The following is a 21,201-nucleotide window of genomic DNA, read 5'->3' as shown; positions in this document are numbered from 1 at the left end:
GGAATTATGTAAATATTACATTCTTAGTGCTTTGGCTATTTGTATTTGACAGCCTTGAAGAAAACATCTTTCCTATATTGGTGTGTCTAAAATTCTGAATGTAAATCAATCTCCATCACATCTTGTCATTATTAACTTAAAACATCTATCTAGACCTAAAAAACATCTTAACCCCTAAACAAATAAGCTTCATTGTAAAACTAAGCTACTTGGTCTTCAGCCCCATCAGAGACTTGAGAAGGAATGAACTTGATTACCTGAGTATGCCAGGAGTGCAGGTTAGTAGCTTTTCAAATGAGAAGGTGACAGAGAAAGTGTGCTGCCTGAATAGTCACCCCAAACTCTCTATAATGTTGGAGCATCTTCTTCTTCTGACCCAATATATTTGACAGACATATTTGTGAGGCAGGAACCATTGAGGACTTGCTTACCCTGTCTTGGCAGAGTGTGGCCATCAACTCTGCCTGCATCCAAGCTTGCCCTTTTTAAGGCAGAATTCTGTCTGTGGTAGAAATGAGGACCGTTTGCCCATTGGTTAGTTTGCCACATTTGAAGCCATCTCCATAAGGAGGTTCTTTGATACTCATCATCTTCTTTGAAGTAGGCTGGGTGTTGCCAGGAGTTAACCTATCTCATTGTCAGTGAATCTTTAAAATAATAAAACCCTTTTAAAATGCCACATTCTGTATGTCTCTGAGGGTTTTGAGGACCTTATCTAACTATTTTACCTTATCTTTCTATAGAATCATGTCTATCTGTTGCACCTAAGATGTATATTCTTGTGATAAGAGTAGACTAGTAATTGATATGACCATGATTTGATCAACTAATAATTAACAGCCTGTACTTTCAAAGCATTGGAAGTAAACCTTGTATTATAATTGAGTTATATGGGTACAATACCTCATGGGAGGTGGCTACAAGTTATTATTGGTCTTATTTAGAGATAAGACAACAAGGTTAGACTCAGAGATGTCTCTCTTTTCCTTTATCTTACATTCTTAGGTTTGGAGATAGGGGTTGAGGAGAAAGAAGGGGTAATATAGAAAAATATAGCGAAGATAGAACAAAAAGTAGATTGGTGAATCTACTCCTCAACTTAATGCCTCAAATGTCACTCACAAGGTTATTTTTAATTCACTGGTATAGAATTTTGTATATAGATGCAAAGTAAGTTTAAGTTTAGATACAGTAGTATAGAATTCAAATGTAAGATTATTCTTCGCACACATTGGTGCTATTTTTAAAACTAAAAGCACTCTGCACCATTAAAGAAACAAACCATCACATGAAGAAGTCCACAGAAGGCTAGAGAATCTTCTAGCCACACATCTAATGGAGGAAAAATATCCACAATATACAAAGAATGCATTAAAAAGCCAAACAAAAATCAAAGAGTTGAGGAAAACAAATGACCCAGTTAAGAAACAGCTATGGGTCTGAAAGAAGGTTCTCAAAATGAGAAATAGAGTGGATAGGAAATAGCTTAAAGAGTGCTCAACATCTTTAGCTAAAATTAGGGGGAATACAAATTAAAACTATTTTACCATTTCATCTTATCCCTGTTGGAATGTCTAAATTCAACAAAAGAAGTGACAACAAATGTTGTAGATGATATGGGGAGAGAGAAACACTTATTCACTCCTGGTAAGATTGAAGACCAACAGACCCCAGATGAACACCAGTGTGAAGAATCCTTAAGAGTCTAATTTAGACTAACCGTATGACTCAGCTACACCACTACTTAGCGTCTTCCCAGAGGACTCAATATTCTATTCCACGGGTACCGCTCAGCCATGTTCATTGTCGTTCAATTCACAATAGCTAGGAAATGGCGACAGATGCCCTTCATCTGATGGGCAGGTAATAAAGCTGTGCTAGACATACTGTATCTATATACTATTCAGCTATAAAGAAAAAGGAGATAATAAAGTAATAAAACTAGAAATTAAATGCAAACAGACATTTTAAAAAAAGATCATGTTGAGTGAGGAGGTAGAGGTCATATTGAGTTAGGTAACTCAGACCCAGGAAGACAGATGCCTATGTTTTCTCTCATTTGGGGTTGTCAACTTTAAATCTTGAGATGTGAGTGCATACAATAATATAGACATTCAGTAGTTACAGAAGGCAGGAAGGTTAAAAGAGACCATTGTAGGTGAGAGTGGAGTAGAAGAGAGGTGAAGGACAGGGCACAAGTCATCTGAAGTGGGGTAGGAGACAATGGACAGGGTCTAACTAGAGAGGGGAGAGAGGAGTCAGAAGAAGGAGGGAAGATAGCAACATTAATTAAGAATGTCTGAAAAGGTCACAATTAACTACCTAAAACACAGGATACATGTAAGTCTTTGTATAAATGCACATATATAGTTTAAATGAGTTTTTCCTATCCAAGATGACAATGCTTCTGGAAAAAGCCACAAACCTTCTAAAAATAACAATAATAATAAGCAAAACAGCCAACACCAGGTACAACCAACTTCATAAAAGGCATACTAATAGAACTAAAGGTACAAGGTTAACATCAACCAAAGGATACTAGGTGATTTCAAAACTATATTTTCTAAAAACAGGTCATCTGGACAAAAATAAAGAGAAAAACATTAGAATTAAATTACATATCAAATGGCTTTAATATCTACAGAATATTCCACCCAAATTCCAAAGACTAAACATTCTACACAGCAACACACAAGAGCTTCTCTAAATTAGAGTACATCCTGGAATAAAAGAAAAAGAAAAAAAACCTTCACAAATTCAGAAACCGTGAGCTAACTGTATAGCCCATCTGACACTAATGCAGTAAGACTGAAAATGGACAGCAACCAAATCTCTAGTAAGTACACAAACTCATGGAGATTTAACAGCTCATTACGGGACAATTAATACATTAAAAAGGAAATCAAGAACAAAATCAAACATTTCTTGAAGTGAAATGAAACCTACCAGATCCCCTGAGACACATTAAAAGTTCCCCTAAAGGGAAATGCATAGCAGTAAGTGACGTTAGCAGGATAAACGCCAGTGAGTGATGCTGTAACTCAGAATGCAGAGAAGAAGAACAAACTGAACGTGAATACAGTAGACACCAAGAAACAATAAAAACCAGAGGTGAGTTGAATGAAAGAGGATTAAGGAAAACAATACAAAGAACCAACTAATCTGAGAGCTTGTTCACTGAGAAAATAAAGAAAATGGAAGGACTCTGACCCAACTAATCAAAAGAAAGGAAGGGAGGGCACAGATTAACAGAATCAGAAATGGCTGGGGAAACATTATACCACCAATTAAAGTCTCAGTATTATAAGGGACTAGTTAAAAAAAAAAGTAACAAAACCACACTCCATTGAGTTGGAAAGCCTAAAAGAAATAGAGAAATGTCTAACTTTTCTAAATCACCAAAATTAAACCAAGAAGAGATCAGCAATTTAAACAGACTCACAGCAAATGAGATGACAGGAGTAAGAATAAAGCTTTCTAGCTAAGAAAAGTCCAGGAACAGATGGCGTCACAGCAGAGTTCTACCCGACTGTTGGAGAGGACCTAGAGCTAATCCTTCTTTAAATTCTCAAAGACTAGAAACTAGACACAGAGGGAGCACTCCCCAGCCTCTTCTATGAAGTCAGAATCACTCCAATACCACTATCACAAAAGACATGACAAAAAAGGAAACTACAGGCCAATATCCCTGATGAACATAGATACAAAATTGCTTAATATAACTTGCAAACAGAATACAGAGATACATTAAAAAAGAATACTCACTATGACAAAGTTCACTTTATTCCTGAGATATAGATTCAACATATACAAGTCAATAAATATAATAAAAATCACATAAACAGACTTAAAGGTCAAAATCACATTATCATATCATGAGATGAAAAAAAAATCAACAAAATCCAACATGCCTCCTTGTGTCCTAGAGAAAGTGGAATAACTAGAGGGAAAATACCACAACACGGTAAAAGCTATATATGAGAAACCCATAGCCAACACCATCCTAGTTGGAGAAAAATGTTAGAAACAGGTCCTAGAGTCCCTGAACTGGGTCTGACCTGAAAACCTCCTGCTGATTGGGGACCAGCTTTCACAGTACGACAAGTTTCTATAAAGCTGCTGAAGGAGAGAAACAACCAACAGTCCTATGGACCAAAACAATGAGAAGCCTAAAGGTGCAATAGTGCTACCATTACCTTGGGGGTAGCCAAGAGCTCTCAAACTGGACTTAAGACTCAGCAAGAGGGAAATCATGTCTAGTACCACAAACCTAACCAGCTTCCTAGGTCTAGTGACGTCATGGGCCTTGGAGGGGAACCTAAACCAGCACAATCTCTAATTATATTCTATTATTTAACCTGAAAGACACGGAGAACTTTAGCTCTCACTCCTCCTCAAGGAAACCTCTTTGGAAAAGACAGAGAAAACTACAGAAAACTACAACTCCTCTTCCTCAAGGAAACCTCTTTGGAAAAGACAGAGAAAACTACAGAAAACCACAACCAATCAAAATGCAGTCATGGACCCCAGTGCCAATGGACACATCTACAACACAATTCCTGAAGAGGAGACAGAAAGACTCTAAGACCCAGAGGAACAGGGCATTTGCTCTGAAATTACGTCTCCTAGAAACGTCAGAACCTTCACACATAAAATCTCACCAACATGACTGCCTCAAATTGGGCTGTACAAAGAGGGCAAAACAGGATCAAGTCTACACAAAGAATTACAGACAACTAAAGAATGCTCAAAGTGGGAGAAATCATTTTCCCCAAGGAAGAACTCTCACCATTGATTACATAATACCAAATAGTCAGACCTGAAACACATACGAACAACTAATATTATTCAGACCGAGTAGGTTGTAATTTATCTACTTAGGCATATACAGACACAGGCAGGCAGACAGACAGACAGACACATACACGCTCATGCACGCACACAGCAACAAAGAAAAGGAAGACATGGATCTGAAAGAGAGCAAGTATGTACATGGGAGATTTTAAAGGCAGGAAAAGGGAATGTTATAATTGTAATCTCAAAATTTAAGAAATATTAAAAAATATGTTCCATAAAATCGGAAAATCTAAAGTCAATCAATTAATACCTAAATGCATGTAACTACCCCATCATATCTATGATAATCAACAAGATAGAAGCAGTAATTAAAAATCTGTCAACTAAGAGAAGTGCAGGGTCATAGAGTTCAGTGCAGAATTCTAACAGACCCTTCAGGAGGAACTATTCCATAAAATTAGAAATGGAAGGAACTTTGGAATCTCTTTTTAGGAGTCTAGTGTTACCCGGAACCCCAAACCAGATAAAAACACACAAGACTGAGGCGATCCGAAACAGTTCTGAACAATAAAAAACACTGCTCAAGATTTCAGCACCTGATTTCAAGTATAGCACAGAGCTATGGTAATAAAAGTATCACGGTACAGATATAGACCCAGACACTTCCATCGATGGAAATAGACTTTGAGGACTCACATGTTACCCACACTCCTACAGACCTGTTTGTTTTGGCAGAGAGGCCAAAAACCACACCTTGGAGATAATTACTACTTACAATATACAAAGGATTTTTTAAAATATCTATAAAATAAACCAATTTCAAAACTAGGCTATGGGTGGAACAGTGAGAAGAGAAGGAGGAAGAAGAAATAATACAATAGCTGAGAAATAGTTTTTAAAAAAAATATTCGATATCTTTAGCAACCAGGAAGATGTGAACACTAGAGACCTCCTCTCACCCAGTTGGGGTGACTATGGTTAATAACACAAATGACAACCAGCGCCGGTGCAGAAGCTGGGAAAGGGGAGCCCTTACTCATTTCTGGTGGGATTGCAACAGGCCTCAGCTACTATGGAAACCAATGTGTCAGTTCCTCAAAACACAGAAATAAAGCTACTGTATATGATGTAACTATACCTCTTCAGGGCCTATACTCAAAGGGCTGCATTTTCCACGAGAGGTGGATGCTTCTTCATGTTTGCTGCTGCTCTGTTCACAGTGGTCAAATGTAATGGATAATGAAACAGTTGTACGCATGTGCAGTGGATATTACCCAGCTGTAAAGAAAGATGCAACTATGCATTTGCAGGTAGATGGAAGAACTGAAAATCATTACACTAAGTGAGGTGACACAGACACAGAAAGACAGATGTTTCATATGCACCCTCATATATAGATCCTAGCGTCAAAATGTTAGATTTCTGTATATAACTTGTGGTACTTACTGGAGCAGAAAATCACAAAGAAGCCATTGATCAGGTAGAGAAAGAAAGCTATTAAGAGAGTAGGATGTAGCAGAACACAGGAGATATGAAGAGGGAAAACGAGGAAGAAGGTTTAAATGAAGAAAAGATGAGAAGGCAGAGCAAAGGAGAAGTTGGGAGAGGAACAAGTAACACTAAACGTTTGAAAAACCATACAGAAACCTACTATTTTATAGCTTCACACACACACACACACACACACACACACACACGTATGTAAATTTAATTGGTGTTACCCTACCCGGGTGACAATTTTCCTCTCATAAGCCATAGCCTGGCAAACATAAAGCTTAATGCCAGGTGAGGGATAGCTACCTCCTTTCACTGCATGGGCTTCCCAGGGATCCCCAGAACAGTACACACTACTACCATTTCCTTCATGCAGAACGCGACTCTAAGACTCTGTTGCTGAAAACACCACATGCTCTGGTCACAAGACGTGGAGGAGCAGGTTAGTACTGAGCAGGAGGAGTCTTCCTTGCTGACTCACTGTCAGAGTATCAGAAGGCGTTACAGATCTACTACAGGAGAAATGCCACCAACAATCTCACCTAGCTCTGAACTACATGAGCTACAATAGTGACTAGCATGGTCCGATATGTCTAGAGTACAGCAGTGGCATGAACGTCACAGAGGTAACCAACAACTTTCTGACTGTAATTAAGTCTAGATACTAATGAATGCCTTGTACTGTACAGCTGGGCAAGAGCACACGGCTGGGGTGAACATGCCACTATTATCTTGCTAAATGGACATAATTTTAAACTCCTCTCTAAGTTCATATCTCTCTACTCAGATTAGTTCATCTCTTGGTCCTCATCAGAGTAGCTTCTTTGTGGATTAAATGGCAGTTAATACAAACACTCTCAGATTTCAGAGAGGAAGTGTCTCTGGAGTGCTCAGCCATAGATAAGACATCTATACCGCATTCACTCTCCCCAAGCCTCATGGACCATGGAGAAAGATGGAACTGGGTACTGTTAAGAGTCGAAGGTTGCGGAGTGCTGGAGCAAAACAGTGTCTTCTGGACATGCATGACCCAACCACTGTACTCATGAATTTACAGAAGCTATGGTTGCCTACACAGATGTATATAAGATCAAGCCAGTCAGCATTTCAGCATGGTAGGTGCAGGGGCTCATGAGCCTCTCCCTAGCCTAACTGAAGGGCTACTAACAGTTGCTGTCTTCTGCAAAAAAGAAAGTTAAATTTATTTAAGGGTGTGGCTTGTAGAAAGCTGACCACACTCCAGTAGATGACGAAAAAACCCGTGAGACATGAATATATGGATGACACAAATTGGACTTGGTGTGTTTTTTTTTTTTAATGATAAAAAATACATAAAAATAATAAAAGAGGACATGAAGTTGGGTTGGAACTTGGGGTGGATCATGGAGGAGTTATGGGGAGGAATGGAGGGTGGACAGGATCAAAATATACTACATGCACTTGTGTAGTTTCCAAATGATTAGTAAAAATGTTATATTTTTAAAAGAATGAAAAAAAATCACTGAAAAAGAAGACATCTAGAAAAATGTGCTGATTAACCAAACCTTGACTTTCTTTCCCCTTGGGAAGATAGCTCTCCATGGCTTCAAACTAGATCCCTAATTACTCTCACTGTGAAGTACTTGAAAACCAGAAAAGCAGCAGACGGGGGTTTGAGTTTCTCTGGGTGAATTAAGCAGAAATAAGATGAAGACACAGCTGTCTTCCTCAGTTTGCCATAACTGAATGAAGTGAGGACCTGTTTACCTCTAGACATTCTCCCCCAATGCATGCGCATACTTGAAATCTTCAAAGTGCCAGGATCACCACGAACTTGTGTAGAATCTCTGCTAAGGAGTAAGTATTAACAAAAGATAACAGGCGAGGTGCTTTCCCTACTGGCAAGTGTATGAATCTTGGTAACAATCCCTCACCAAGCACTACTACAATGGTGGCCAAGGGAACAACTCTGAGGTGTCGCCGAAAGTCTGGTTGCTGTAAAATCAGGCACCCCATTCCTTCTAAACTAAACACTCACCAGGTCTCAGCAGGGAAACACTGTGTAGGTGCCCACAGTGAGGACTTCTGCATGGCTACATGCCCTCTCACCACCATGTCTGAAAACTGTTACCACTGACCAGGCCTGCCCAAGGCAACCTTAGCATCACATCCCTCCTGGGCACATAGCTTCCACCTACACAGCCAGGACCTACCCTTGCCCATGCTCTGTGGGGTCTGAGAAAGTTCTTTATTTTTCAATTGAAAAAATGTTTATGCTTTTACTTAACACAGTCTCGCTATGCTGCCCAGGCTGACCACAAACGCTAGACCTTTGAGTACTTGAGACCCTGACTAAGGTGTGAGGTCTCGACTTCCTTAAATGTAAATCTGCTGCACTGTGATGGACCCAGACAAGCTGACGCTGAGTGAAGTCAGTCAGGTGCACAAAGTAGAGTTAAGTGCTCTCACTCACAATATGGACTCTAAAAGGGAGTCAAGCATGTGGAGAATAAAGCAAAGGTTATCAAGATGCAGAGGAGAAAATGTGTCAAAAGCCATGTGGCGCAAGCAAGGCAAAGGGCTAAAGCATTAACAGGAGCTCTATGGTTAACAGTGGCTGCAGAATCGCACTGAGGAGAGTTCTGTGGCAGGAGGAGACTGCAGCTGTCCTTGCCAATGGGGAAATGACTAAGTATGTGAGCTAATGGATGAGCTAATTTATTCCACTATAGTAACCACTTAACTGCATAAGTATCCTATAAGATGTTGTGTACCCAAAATATACAGTGAAACTCACTTTTGAAAATGTGGATGATGCTCCCTGGGCCTATCTCTAATTAAAGCCTTGCTCCCCAAGGAGGCAGACTCACCCTGAAGTTCCAGGAGAAACTCTGCATGGGCTGACAGCAAAGTAGAAAGAGACTGTTGCAGGCTAATCATAGATCTACAGTCCAGTCACAGAGCAACTAACTCCTCACTGGGACCCCCTGACAGCAGCTGAGGTGCCTGGGTGGGGCCGGCCTATGACTGCTCAACAAGAGAGCACACCAACTCCACTACCCGACGCTGTTCTATGGCTAGATGGCAGATGGGGAGTGTGCAGACGGGACATGACAGGGCATGGCACTCAAGGAAGACACCAAGAATTCCTTGAACTCTCTGTATACTAAGGGCAATGGGCCAGAATGGGGTAGACGCTTAGGAGTTGCAGGGGGGTAGTTTGGAAATCATGTGGCTAAGGAACATTACTTTAAGAAGTATTAATATGGAAAGTTCAGAGGGATGGGTGAGGTCATAACGCCACTGGGCTTGGAGAAGGGAGGTGGCATGTACTGCCTAGAAATGCTGCAGGAGCCAGAAACCTTCACCACACCGGGTGAGGCAGGTAGGTGGTGGCTCTGGGCAGCCTATGGAGGATAACTCAGGGCTAGTCACTGAGTAGGAAGATGGGTGAGGACAGAGGATTATCAGTCAGCAAGAAGCCAGTGGAGGGGCTCAAGTCAAGGGTAAAAACAGCCCCATCTTCACCTTCTTGGGCATCCTTATTTGTGTAAATTACCATCCCTGTGAATGAGCTGTCCTGGGGAGAAGGTAAATCTACTAGACCTCTTTCCTGTGATGGGGCAGGGGGGAGGGGACTTCTCACCAGGTCACCAGAAGTGTACCTGCCCATCCAGGGCTGTTCTGGGATTTGATGACAGAGTTTGTTTGCAGATATAACAGAAGACAGTCTCAGAGAGACCCAGGATGCCTTGGGTAGTGAGAGCACAGGAGCCAAGATGAGATGTGTGAGGCTGGTAGCATCAGATGCGTGGTGGGCACGCTAATTTCCCATGGCAGCCTGCTCAGATGAGCTCCGCCGACATACTCTTAAGCTTGCCTAGTCTCTCGAAGAAAACTTGGAACAGCTGTTTCTTTCCCCTTTCCAGAACTAAAACAAGGCCTTTAACTCAGCAATCGCACGGGGTTACACCTGGCTTATGGATCGATCACAGGGACATACATTCTCTTATTTAGCCAAATGCCATGTCTTGCCAACAGGATGTTCACACCCATCTTAATGATCCATTTTTCTAATGGCCAAAAACGATCATCAAGCAGACACCAGAATACTGGCCTACCTATATCTATAAAAACTTCTCTACAGCTAAGGGTGAGTGCATGTGTCATGTGCCCAAGACCTGTGCCTGTCTGGCCAGAGGCTGGCAAGGTCCTGAATTAGCACCCACCTCCCCAGCCTTGAGTTTCCTGGAGGAACTTAGGACATGCCGAGTCTACGCGGTTGTAAGCCTTGGTGGCATCGGTGCGCAGGAACTGCCTTGGCTAAGTGATGGAGGAAGTGCAAACCTTGGGAACTGTGGCATGGGGCTTCACTTACCCCTTGTCCCTCGAGGGTGGGTCTGTGCCCCATCTGTGGCTGAAGTCTGAAACCCTCAGGGAGGGTGGTGGGAGAGGTGGGGGTGGAGTTTCCGGATGATGTGTTATCACACAATGTGTTTCTAAGGATATGCTGAATTGCCCAGTAAAGACTTGATCAAAACCAGTTGGGAGCTATTCCTCACAGCTGGGATATCACTATAGCAACCCTTTCCCGGTTCTCAGGCCTTCTTCCCCGAGGCTGAGAGACCCATCTCAGTGTCTCCTGCTCTAAGACTTTCGTGAGCTACTATCATCTCAGGCGTCCATCCTGTAGATGGTTTGTTGCCTGACTTCTGAGTCTTCACAACTGCACTGGCCAATTTCCTTAACAAACGCCCTTTTTGTACATTTACATGGCCATCTCTTTGGAGAAACCTGACTCACACGCAACTTCTCCTGCGCTTCCTCCCCTCCCAGGCAGGGGACTGAAAATCAACCAGACAAAAGAGGGAAATGACAAGTACCACAAGATGGCAAATAGAACTTCACAGTGGTACAGACCCTGCCCCGAATCACAGCTGTGGCAGCACTATGTTTAGAGGCAGGGGTTCAAAATAACATCCCCTCTATATAGTCGATGAAGTAATGAGCTGCTGTGTCTTATGAGAGGATGAACCCAAACCAGCAGGCAGCTGACTGAGACTCAACAAATGCCTGGCAATGCATTCTAGAACCGATGATGCTAAGGAGACCATCACATCCCATAGGAGACAGTTGTCATTAGTAACATTTACTTTGGGGCTGATTACATCTATTTAGCTTAATCAGGACTTTAGTTTTGCCCGCCAGTATATCCCTCCTACCCCCAGAATCTATAAATAGTAGAAGTTTCCCAGGATTTGTTTAACCCTGAAATGTAGCGACACCAGATCAAGAGCTTGGGTCTGGTGCAATCAGACCAGCTTCCATGTGTTCCTGCCTGTTCTGGGATGAGGATGCTGGCATTCCCTGGAGCTAGGATAAGGATGCTGGCACTGTCTGGAGTTGGCTCCTCCTCAGTCTCTCTCCCCAGCTGGAGTACAGCACTGACAAAGCCACGCACCCCAGGTGATCTAGGCCTTCAGCCTCCGAAAGACAGGGGTTGCTGAGTCTCACTCACTAAGGTGACGAGGTTGGTCACAGGCCACACATGTAATGCAGAGGTGGAGAATGGGAGGAGTGCCCAGACGGGTCCATGGCTGAAGCCCATGGTGTCCCTAACTTGCCTTAGCTAGCCAGGAGCTGGGCTGAGGACTATGATCACACTATTGTGGAGCCCTGTGAGGAGAGACTGTACTGGACGGGACTCTTCAGGTGTGGGGGGTGGGGCGGTGGCCTCATGCTACTGGACAGGGCTAAGACTGAGAATTATAGCCCCTTAAAAGCAATCCTATGGTCCATTCAAATCAACCTTGAACTCTTGACTGGGGGAAGGAGGAATTTCCCCGGGATATGCATTTCACTTCTGTTAACACAAGCACACACACTAAAAAAAAAAAAAAAAAAACAAAAAAAAAACACAAAACAAAACAAAAAACCAAAATAATGACATTACTTTGTCCTCTCCAGAGTGAGGACCTAGAAGAAGCATTGGCCTTAGTTCTTGTCCCAACCCCTGAATTCTTATCATTCCTATTACTAAGGATGAGGGACTCAGGTGTGTCTCCCTTTCTGCATCTCAGACTTGCAGAAGGGGTGCACACCTGTCATCTGATGAGTGAGAAGGTACACTTGTCTCCCCATGGAGATGGCTGCTGAAAGGTACCCAACACTGTGAGACAATGGTTCCCAACCTTCCTAACAAGCGACCCTTCAATACAGTTCCTCTGGTTGTGGCGACCCAACCGTCTTATTATTTTTCTTGGTACTCCATTACTGTAATTTTGCTACCATGTATTTGCTGTTATAAATATCTGTGTGTTCCAATGGTCTTAGGTGACCTCTGTGGAAAGGGTAGTTTGACTCCCCGAAGGGGTCACAGCCCACGGGTTGAGAACTGCCAACAGGAGTAAAGGAGAAAGTGGTAATCCTGGGATCTGGGGCCATGGATGGGGCTGCGGGAGCAGCCAAAGGAACTAGGAAGTATATTAGGAAAAATCTTGGGCAAGCACAGTATGGGCAGAGGCAGGCCTGGGCCAGCTGATGTGTGAGGACTGCAGGGCGAGTGGCAAGGTGAATACTTCTACAGTGCACAAGGAGCTCTGGCTCTTCCTGGAAACAAGGTCTACCTTCTCAGAGTTGGGCTGTTCAGGAGCAAAAGTGAGGCTGGCTTCAGCCACATCTGCAATCTTCCTCTCACTGAGTTTGTCTGGCAAGCCTAGGCCAGAACCAGCCACAACAGAGAACACAGTACAGATTATGGTGTATGCTATTTTTTTAAAATTTATTTAAGGCCCACCATCGCCTTAGGATTATTGTCTACATTCTACACAGATAGGAAGGCAAGGCCAGACATGAGTTTGGTGATGAGCTAGCAGGAGTCTAGGCAGACACCTGTCTTCAAACCTGCTATTACTGTTTCACGCATCAGGTCCCAGATGAAATGGCTGCCTAGGAGACCCTGTGTATCTCATGAAGTAAGACATGCAATGGTCAAATTTCTTCATGAGCATTAGGGGACAAGCAGCATGCCAGACTGTGCCCTCTGCTGGGTCTTCAGACAAAGCCCACAACCCTAGCCTCCTTCCCACAAACTCAGGTCAAATATCAGTTAGGTCCTCCATGTGGGAAGCAGTGAATTTCTGGTTTTCTAGATGCCTTGACCTAACCTGGTGGGTGGATGGGCCAGTGTCAGCGTTTGCTTTGCATCTTAGCTCTTCAGAAGGGAACTGATACAGAAACAGCAAAGGCCTCTGGGAATATCCTATTCAGATTTCTCTTCTTTAGCACAGATCACTTTGGAACTAGGGCCCGAGAACAGTACACGTTGTGGCAGACGCTGGGCACTGGGTAGTTCAGTCTTTCCTGTATGGGCATTTTGACTGTGGTACATCTGTCTGTGTGTACCTGGTACCTGTGTAGAGCAGAAGGCGGCACTGGATTCCTTAGAATTGGAATTTCAGATGGTTGTGAGCTGCCGTGGGGGTGTTGGAAACGGAGCCTACATCTCTTGGAAGAGCGGCCAGTGCTATTGATCACTGAGCAATCTCTCCAGACCCTTGAAGGCATATAGAGAACCAGAGTCCAGGAAAGCATGGATGAGCCCAACTGTCTGCTCTCTGAAGGCACATGTAGATCTAGGAAGGCTGACAGAAGGCCTAAAGAATCGAGTTTCAGCTGGCGGCCTAGCTCACAGCCTCCTTGGTATGTTGTTAACCTGTTTTGGAAAACAGGCAGACACAGCAGAGGCGGTACTTACCCGTTTGGAATTGAAGATAAAAGAAAAGCGCCCATGCATCCCAGGGTATGCTACCTTACAACTACAGCAACACTCGGGCCAAGACCAGGACTGTCAGACCCTCAAATGGATGTTGCATGGCAGGAACCACAGACAGTGGCCAGAGGAATCCTCATGTACCAGGGCAGACTAGGAAAAGCACCCAGGAAGCAGGAGGCATTACATGCTTAGGGAGAAACCTCCTGGATCTCAGAAAGCAGCTCCCACAGGCCAGGGCCCTGTGTTCTGGTGAACCAAACAGTAACAGCACACAGGTATTAGCGAGCTTACCTCCACGTACAGGAGAGGGAAAATGCCGATCTTGTCTCCCAGCATGCCTTCTGCCCAGTTATCATCCACTCTCCGGATCACAGTTAAAATTTCATCCTGAGGTTTCCAGAGCCCACCGCGTGTGTACACAGTGAAAAAGAAACAAGAGGGCAGTTAGCACAGAGCCACCAGGGCGCAGGAAGAGCCTAGGAGAGCACGTCATAGAGGCAGACTCTCGCATGTGAAAAAAAGCAACCTTTCCTCCATTGTAGCTACAACCTTACCTCTTCTCCCCCTACTGCTGCCCCTGTGCCCCTGCATCTGATCATAAGTGCAAATATCCCACAAATGAAAAGCCTAGGGGGATCCAAGATGGCGGCGAGCAGTGTGGACCGCGTTTGGAGGCTCCAGTGAACAATTCAGGGAATTGCACAGATTTCTGAGCCAGGAACACCGAGGTCCGAACATCACGGCAGCAGGAGTGCTCCACGGTTCGGAGGGACCAGGGTGCGGAGGACCTGCGTGCCCCTGCACACGGGAGGAGCGTGGTTTTTCTCTGATCTGAGCGGCAGCAGCAGAGGCGGCAGCACCAGCGGCACCAGCAGCGGCGGCTGAGGTTTGCAGCTCATAGCCTTCCGGTGGAGGCGATTGGTGTGGTGGCTGGTGGGAATTGCTGCGGGAGAGGGGACTCGGGGCAGGATTTGGGTCGCGTGGAGCCTTTGGACCCAGATTGGACTCGGCGGACAGTTCGGCCCCAGAGTCCCGGGTATTGGCCCGGCCCAGCAAACAATTCTGCCTGAGGCACTAACTCAGCGTGGCCATAGCTCCCCTGCTGTGGCGCAGGGCTTAGTTGAGCACGCTGCTCCACACTAGGCACTACCTCAGCTAGCAGCAGCTCCCCTGCGGTGACACAGTCTGGGCGGAGCACTTGTTTCACCACAGGCGCTAACTCAGAGCAGCCGCAGTTCTCCTGCTGTGGCGCAGGCTTGGTGACGTGCTCGGTTCCATCCTAGGCACCACTCAGCTCAGCGGCAGCTCCCCTGCGGGGACACAGTCCGGGCGGAGCACTTGTCCAACCACTGGCGCTAACTCAGAGCCAGCCACAGTTCTCTCTGCTGTGGCGCAGGCTTGGTGACGTGCTCGGTTCCATCCTAGGCACCACCTCAGCTCAGCGGCAGCTCCCCTGCGGGGACACAGTCCGGGCAGGAGCACTTGTTCCCACCACTGGCGCTAACTCAGAGCAAGCCACAGTTTCTCCTGCTGTGCGAGGCATGCTTGGTGACGTGCTCGGTTCCATCCTAGGCACCACCTCAGCTCAGCGGCAGCTCCCCTGCGGGGACACAGTGCGGGCGGAGCACTTGTTCCCCCACTGGCTGCTAACTCAGAGCAGCCGCAGTTCTCCTGCTGTGGCACAGGCTGGACAGAGCTCTCGGTTCCACCAGCTCTAAGACTCTGGTTGGACACAGTGTACAGTTTGAATCCAGAATTCCTGGCTGAGATGGTGGTCCGTCGGGGCCCTGAGTCAATAATGACCACAGCACGCACTTTGGGCCAAAAAGGCCCTAGTGGAGCTTGTGCGTAGTCCCAGCCAAAAAATTCTGGCTGGGCCCCTGGTGCATATTTGGGCCCAAAAATCCCTAGCTGAGCTTGGCAGACGGTTCTGGCCCTAGAAATCTAGCTGAGTTCTGCCCGTGGTTCGGTCCCAGTGCTCCTGGCTGGACTTGGCAGGGAACACAGAAGGCTTGTGGATACCTTGGCCTGACCCAACGCTCATTCAGAGACCCAGAAACATTGCAGGATCCACAGCGAGAGAGGGACTGAGGATCACTGGCTGTGAGATGACCAGAACAAACAGGGCTAACCTCCTAACATCCACACCAGTGAAGCTTTGAGCTCGCAGCCTAGGGAAATCGTAAGAAAACAAGTGAATCTATATCAGACACCCTCCATTCACTCTGGAAGCTACCCACAAAAACAAAGACGGCAAGATGTCTAAAGGACAACGAAAAAGCATACGCAAAAAACCCCAAAAACAAAAATGGCGTCTCCAGTTTCCAGCTATCCCAAAGAAACCACCCAGAGAACTCAAATACAACGGAAATACAAGAAAATGACCTCAAATCCTTAGTAATGAGGATGATAATGGAAGGAAACAAATAAAATCGTAATCAAATGCAGGAAGATGCAGACAAACAGGTGAGAGACATAAAAGAAGCACATAGAGTGGGAACTGGAAAAATTGCAGGAAATGCAAACACCAGATGAAATGAAGAATAGCTAAACGGTTCAAGCTCTGAAGACCTATAAAGAGGCAATGGAAGAAACTCAGGAATATACAAAAAATCAGATGAAAGAAATCAAAAAATCGTTCAAGATCTGAAAATGAAAATGGATTCAATGATAAACACACAGACAGAAGAAAAACGAGAACGTGAGACCTCAGAGAAGAAGGCGAGCAACACAGAGGTGAGCTTTTCTAACAGAATCCAAGAGATGGAAGAACGAATCTCAGGGCTAGAAGATACAATCACAGATATTGAATCAACCATTAAAGAAAATGCCAAATCTGGAAAACTCCTGACACAAAACATCCAAGAAATTAAGGACACCATGAAAAGAAGAAATCTGAGGATAATAGGCATTGAAGAAAGAGAAGACATCAGACTCCAGGCCCCAGAAAACTATTCTCAACAAAATCATAGAAGAAAATTTCCCCCAATCTAAAGAAAGAGATGCCTATAAACATACAAGAGGCCTACAGAAACACCAAATAGAATTGACCAGAAAAGAAAAACTGCCCGCCACATAATAATCAAAACACAAAACATGCAGAACAAAGAAAAAATATTAAAAGCTGCAAGGAAAAGGGCCAAATAACATTTAATGGTAAACCTATCAGAATTACACCTGACTTCTCAGCAGAGACCATAAAAGCCAGAAGGGCCTGGACAGAGATCCTGCAAAACCTAAGAGACACAGATGCCAGGCCAGACTACTTTACCCAGCAAAATTATCAATTAACCATTGATGAGAAAACAAAATATTCCATGACAAAAACAAATTCAAACAGTACCTATCCACACACCCAGCTTTACAGAAGGTACTAGAAGAAAAACTCCATCCCAAAGGGTTCAAGCTACAACCAAAACTACCCAGGAAATAGATAACTATCCCATGGCAAAAAACACAACTACACCAAACGCTCGACTGGAAACAACATCAAAATTAAGACTCTTAACAGTCACTGGTCATTAATATCTCTCAACATCAATGGCCTCAATTCTCCAATAAAAAGACACAGACTAACCGAATGGGTACATAAACAAGACCCAACATTCTTCTGCATCCAAGAAACACATCTCACCCATAATGAAAGGCATTACCTCAGGGTAAAAGGTTGGAAAAAAAATATTCCAAGCAAATGGTCACAAGAAGCAAGCAGGTGTAGCCATTTTAGTATCGAACAAAATAGGACTTTCAACCAAAATTAATCAAAAGGGATGAGGAAGGCACTTCATACTCATCAAAGGTAAAAGTCAACCAAGATGACATCACAATTCTGAACATCTATGCTCCCAATACAAGGGCACCCACATATGTAAAAGATCTCCTAAAAAAAGCTTAAACCACACATCGATCCCCACACAATAATAGTGGGAGACTTCAACACCCCACTCTCACTGAAGGATAAGTCATTGAAACAGAAACTAAGCCGAGAAATAACATCATTAACCAATGCCATGGGTCAAATGGATCTAACAGATATCTATAGAACCTTTCACCCAAACAAGAAAGATACACCTTCTTCTCTGCACCCCATGGAACCTTCTCCAAATTGATCACATCGTAGGTCACAAAGCAAGCCTCAACAGATACAAGAGGATTGAAATAATACCTTGTATCCTATCAGATCACCATGCTCTTAGGCTGCAATTCAACAACAACAGAAATAACAAAAAGCCTACACGTTTGTGGAAACTAAACAACTCTCTGCTAAATGACACCTGGGGTCAGGGAAGAAATAAAGAAAGAAATCAAGGAGTTTCTGAAATTCAATGAAAATGAAGAAACAACATACCCAAATTTGTGGGATACATTGAAAGCAGTGCTAAGAGGAAAATTCATAGCACTAAGTGCCTTTAAAAAGAAATTGGAAACATCGCACATAAGCATCTTAACAACACAACTGGAAGCCCTAGAAAAAAAAGAAGCTGAAACACCCAAGAGGAGTAGACGCCTGGAAATTATCAAACTCAGGGCTGAAATTAACAAATTAGAAACTAAGAAAACAGTCCAAAGAATCAACAAAACCAAAAGCTGGTTCTTTGAGAAAATCAACAGATAGACAGACCATTAGCCAAACTAACTAAAAGGCAGAGAGACAGTATTGAAATCAACAAAATCAGAAATGAAAAGGGAGACATAACAACAGACACTGAAGAAATTCAAAGAATCATAAGATCCTACTTTGAAGGCATATACGCCACAAAATTTGAAAATCTAAGGGAAATGGACGATTTTCTTGATCAAGTTCACTTGCCAAAGTTGAATGAAGAACAGATAAACAAGTTAAATAGTCCCATTTCCCCTACAGAAATAGAAGCAATCATCGATGGTCTCCCAACCAAAAAAAGCCCAGGGCCAGATGGTTTCAGTGCAGAATTCTACCAGACCTTTAAGGGCGAGCTAATACCGATACTCTTCAAGCTACTCCAAAAGATAGAAATGGATGGAAAATTACCAACTTCATTCTATGAGGCCATAGTCTCATTGATACCTAAACCTCACAAAGACTCAACAAAGAAAGAGAATTTCAGACCAATTTCTCTTATGAACATAGATGCAAAAATACTAAATAAAATACTTGCAAAACGAATACAGGAGCGCATCAAAGATATCATTCATCATGACCAAGTAGGCTTCATTCCAGGCATGCAGGGATGGTTTAATATACGGAAATCCATCAATGTAATCCATCATATAAACAAACTGAAAATAAAAAACCACAATGATCATCTCCTTGGATGCAGAGAAAGCATTTGATAAAATTCAACACCCATTCATGTTTAAAGTTTTAGAGAGATCGGGGATACAAGGCACTTTCCTCAACATAATAAAGGCTATATACAGCAAGCCAATAGCCAAAATCAAAGTAAATGGTGAGATACTCAAGGAAATTCCTCTCAAATCGGGAACAAGGCAAGGCTGCCCACTCTCTCCATATCTCTTCAATATAGTACTCGAAGTTCTAGCCAGAGCAATAAGACAACAAAAGGAGATCAAGGGTATCCAAATGGGAAAGGAGGAAGTCAAATTATCCCTCTTTGCAGATGATATGATAGTGTACATAAGTAACCCTCAAAACTCCACCAGAGAACTCCTAAAGCTGATAAACACCTTCAGCAAATTGCTGGATACAAAATTAACTCAAAAAAGTCTGTAGCCTTCCTATACACAAATGACAAGCTTGCAGAGGAAGAAATTAGGAAAACCACACCCTTCACATTAGCCACAAGCAATATAAAATATCTAGGAGTTACCCTAACTAAGCAAGTGAAGGACTTGTATGAAAAAAATTTCAAAACTCTGAAGAAAGAGATTGAAGATGACCTGAGAAGATGGCGTGATCTTCCTTGCTCATGGATCGGGAGAATTAACATAGTAAAAATGGCCATCCTACCAAAAGCAATCTACAGATTCAATGCAATCCCTATCAAAATAACTACACAATTTTTTAAAGACATTGAAAGTTCAATTCTGAACTTCATATGGAAAAACAAAAAACCCAGAATAGCTAAAACAATCTTGTACAATAAAAGATGCTCCGGAGGAATCTCCATACCTGATCTCAAACTGTACTATAAAGCAATAGTAATTAAAACAGCATGGTACTGGCACAGCAACAGGCTGGTTGATCAGTGGAATCGAATCGAAGACCCAGATATGAATCCACACACATATGGTCACTTGATTTTTGACAAAGAAGCCAAATCCATTCAATGGAAAAAGGATAGCATCTTCAACAAATGGTGCTGGTCTAACTGGAGGTCTATGTGTAAAAAAATGAAACTGGACCCATATTTGTCACCTTGCACAAAACTCAAATCCAAGTGGATTAAAGACCTCAACATAAAACCAGAGACACTAACTCACTTAGAAGAAAATGTGGGAAAGAGCCTGGAACATATTGGCACAGGAGACAACTTCCTGAACAGAACACCAACGGCCCAGGCCTTAATGTCAACCATTAATAAATGGGACCTCATGAGGCTGAGAAGCTTCTGTAAGGCAGGAGACACTGTCAAGAGAACAAAGCGACAGCCTACAGACTGGGAAAAAATCTTCACCAACCCTACATCTGACAAAGGTCTAATATCCAAAATATATAAAGAACTCAAGAAATTAAACACCACCAAACCGAATAACCCAATTGAGAAATGGGGCTTGGAACTAAACAGAGAATTCTCAACAGAGGAGTATCAAATGGCTGAGAAACACTTAAAGAAATGCTCAACCTCCTTAGTCATCAGGGAAATGCAAATCAAAACAACTCTGAGATTCCATCTTACACCCATCAGAATGGCTAAGATCAAAAATTCAAGCGACACCACATGCTGGCGAGGATGTGGGGAGAGAGGAACACTCCTTCATTGCTGGTGGGAATGCAAACTAGTACAGCCACTTTGGAAATCTATCTGGTGCTATCTCAGAAAAATGGGAATAGGGCTTCCTCAAGACCCAGCTATTCCACTCCTTGGAATATACCCAGAAGATGCTCCAGCACACAACAAAAAAATTTGCTCAACCATGTTCATAGCAGCCTTATTCATAATAGCCAGAACATGGAAACAGCCTAAGTGTCCCTCAGTAGAAGAGTGGATAAAGAA

The 21,201-nt window shown here is 43.4% G+C and overlaps 2 protein-coding genes across 2 annotated transcripts in view; both read right to left on the bottom strand.

Moving 5' to 3' along the window:
* Positions 1-21,201, bottom strand: part of Ranbp2 (RAN binding protein 2) — a 531,879-nt gene that overhangs the window by 36,536 nt on the left and 474,142 nt on the right. The window lies entirely within an intron of this gene.
* Positions 1-21,201, bottom strand: part of Sh3rf3 (SH3 domain containing ring finger 3) — a 292,558-nt gene that overhangs the window by 82,896 nt on the left and 188,461 nt on the right. Inside the window, exon 3 of the mRNA XM_051153081.1 lies at positions 14,336-14,431. Within this exon, the coding sequence (XP_051009038.1) occupies positions 14,336-14,431 (96 nt within the window). The remainder of the gene's footprint in view (positions 1-14,335; positions 14,432-21,201) is intronic.

Source organism: Acomys russatus, chromosome 11, assembly GCF_903995435.1.
Source record: "Acomys russatus chromosome 11, mAcoRus1.1, whole genome shotgun sequence".
In the NCBI taxonomy this organism is placed as follows: domain Eukaryota; kingdom Metazoa; phylum Chordata; class Mammalia; order Rodentia; family Muridae; genus Acomys; species Acomys russatus.
This window is presented reverse-complemented; position numbering and strand designations above follow the sequence as displayed.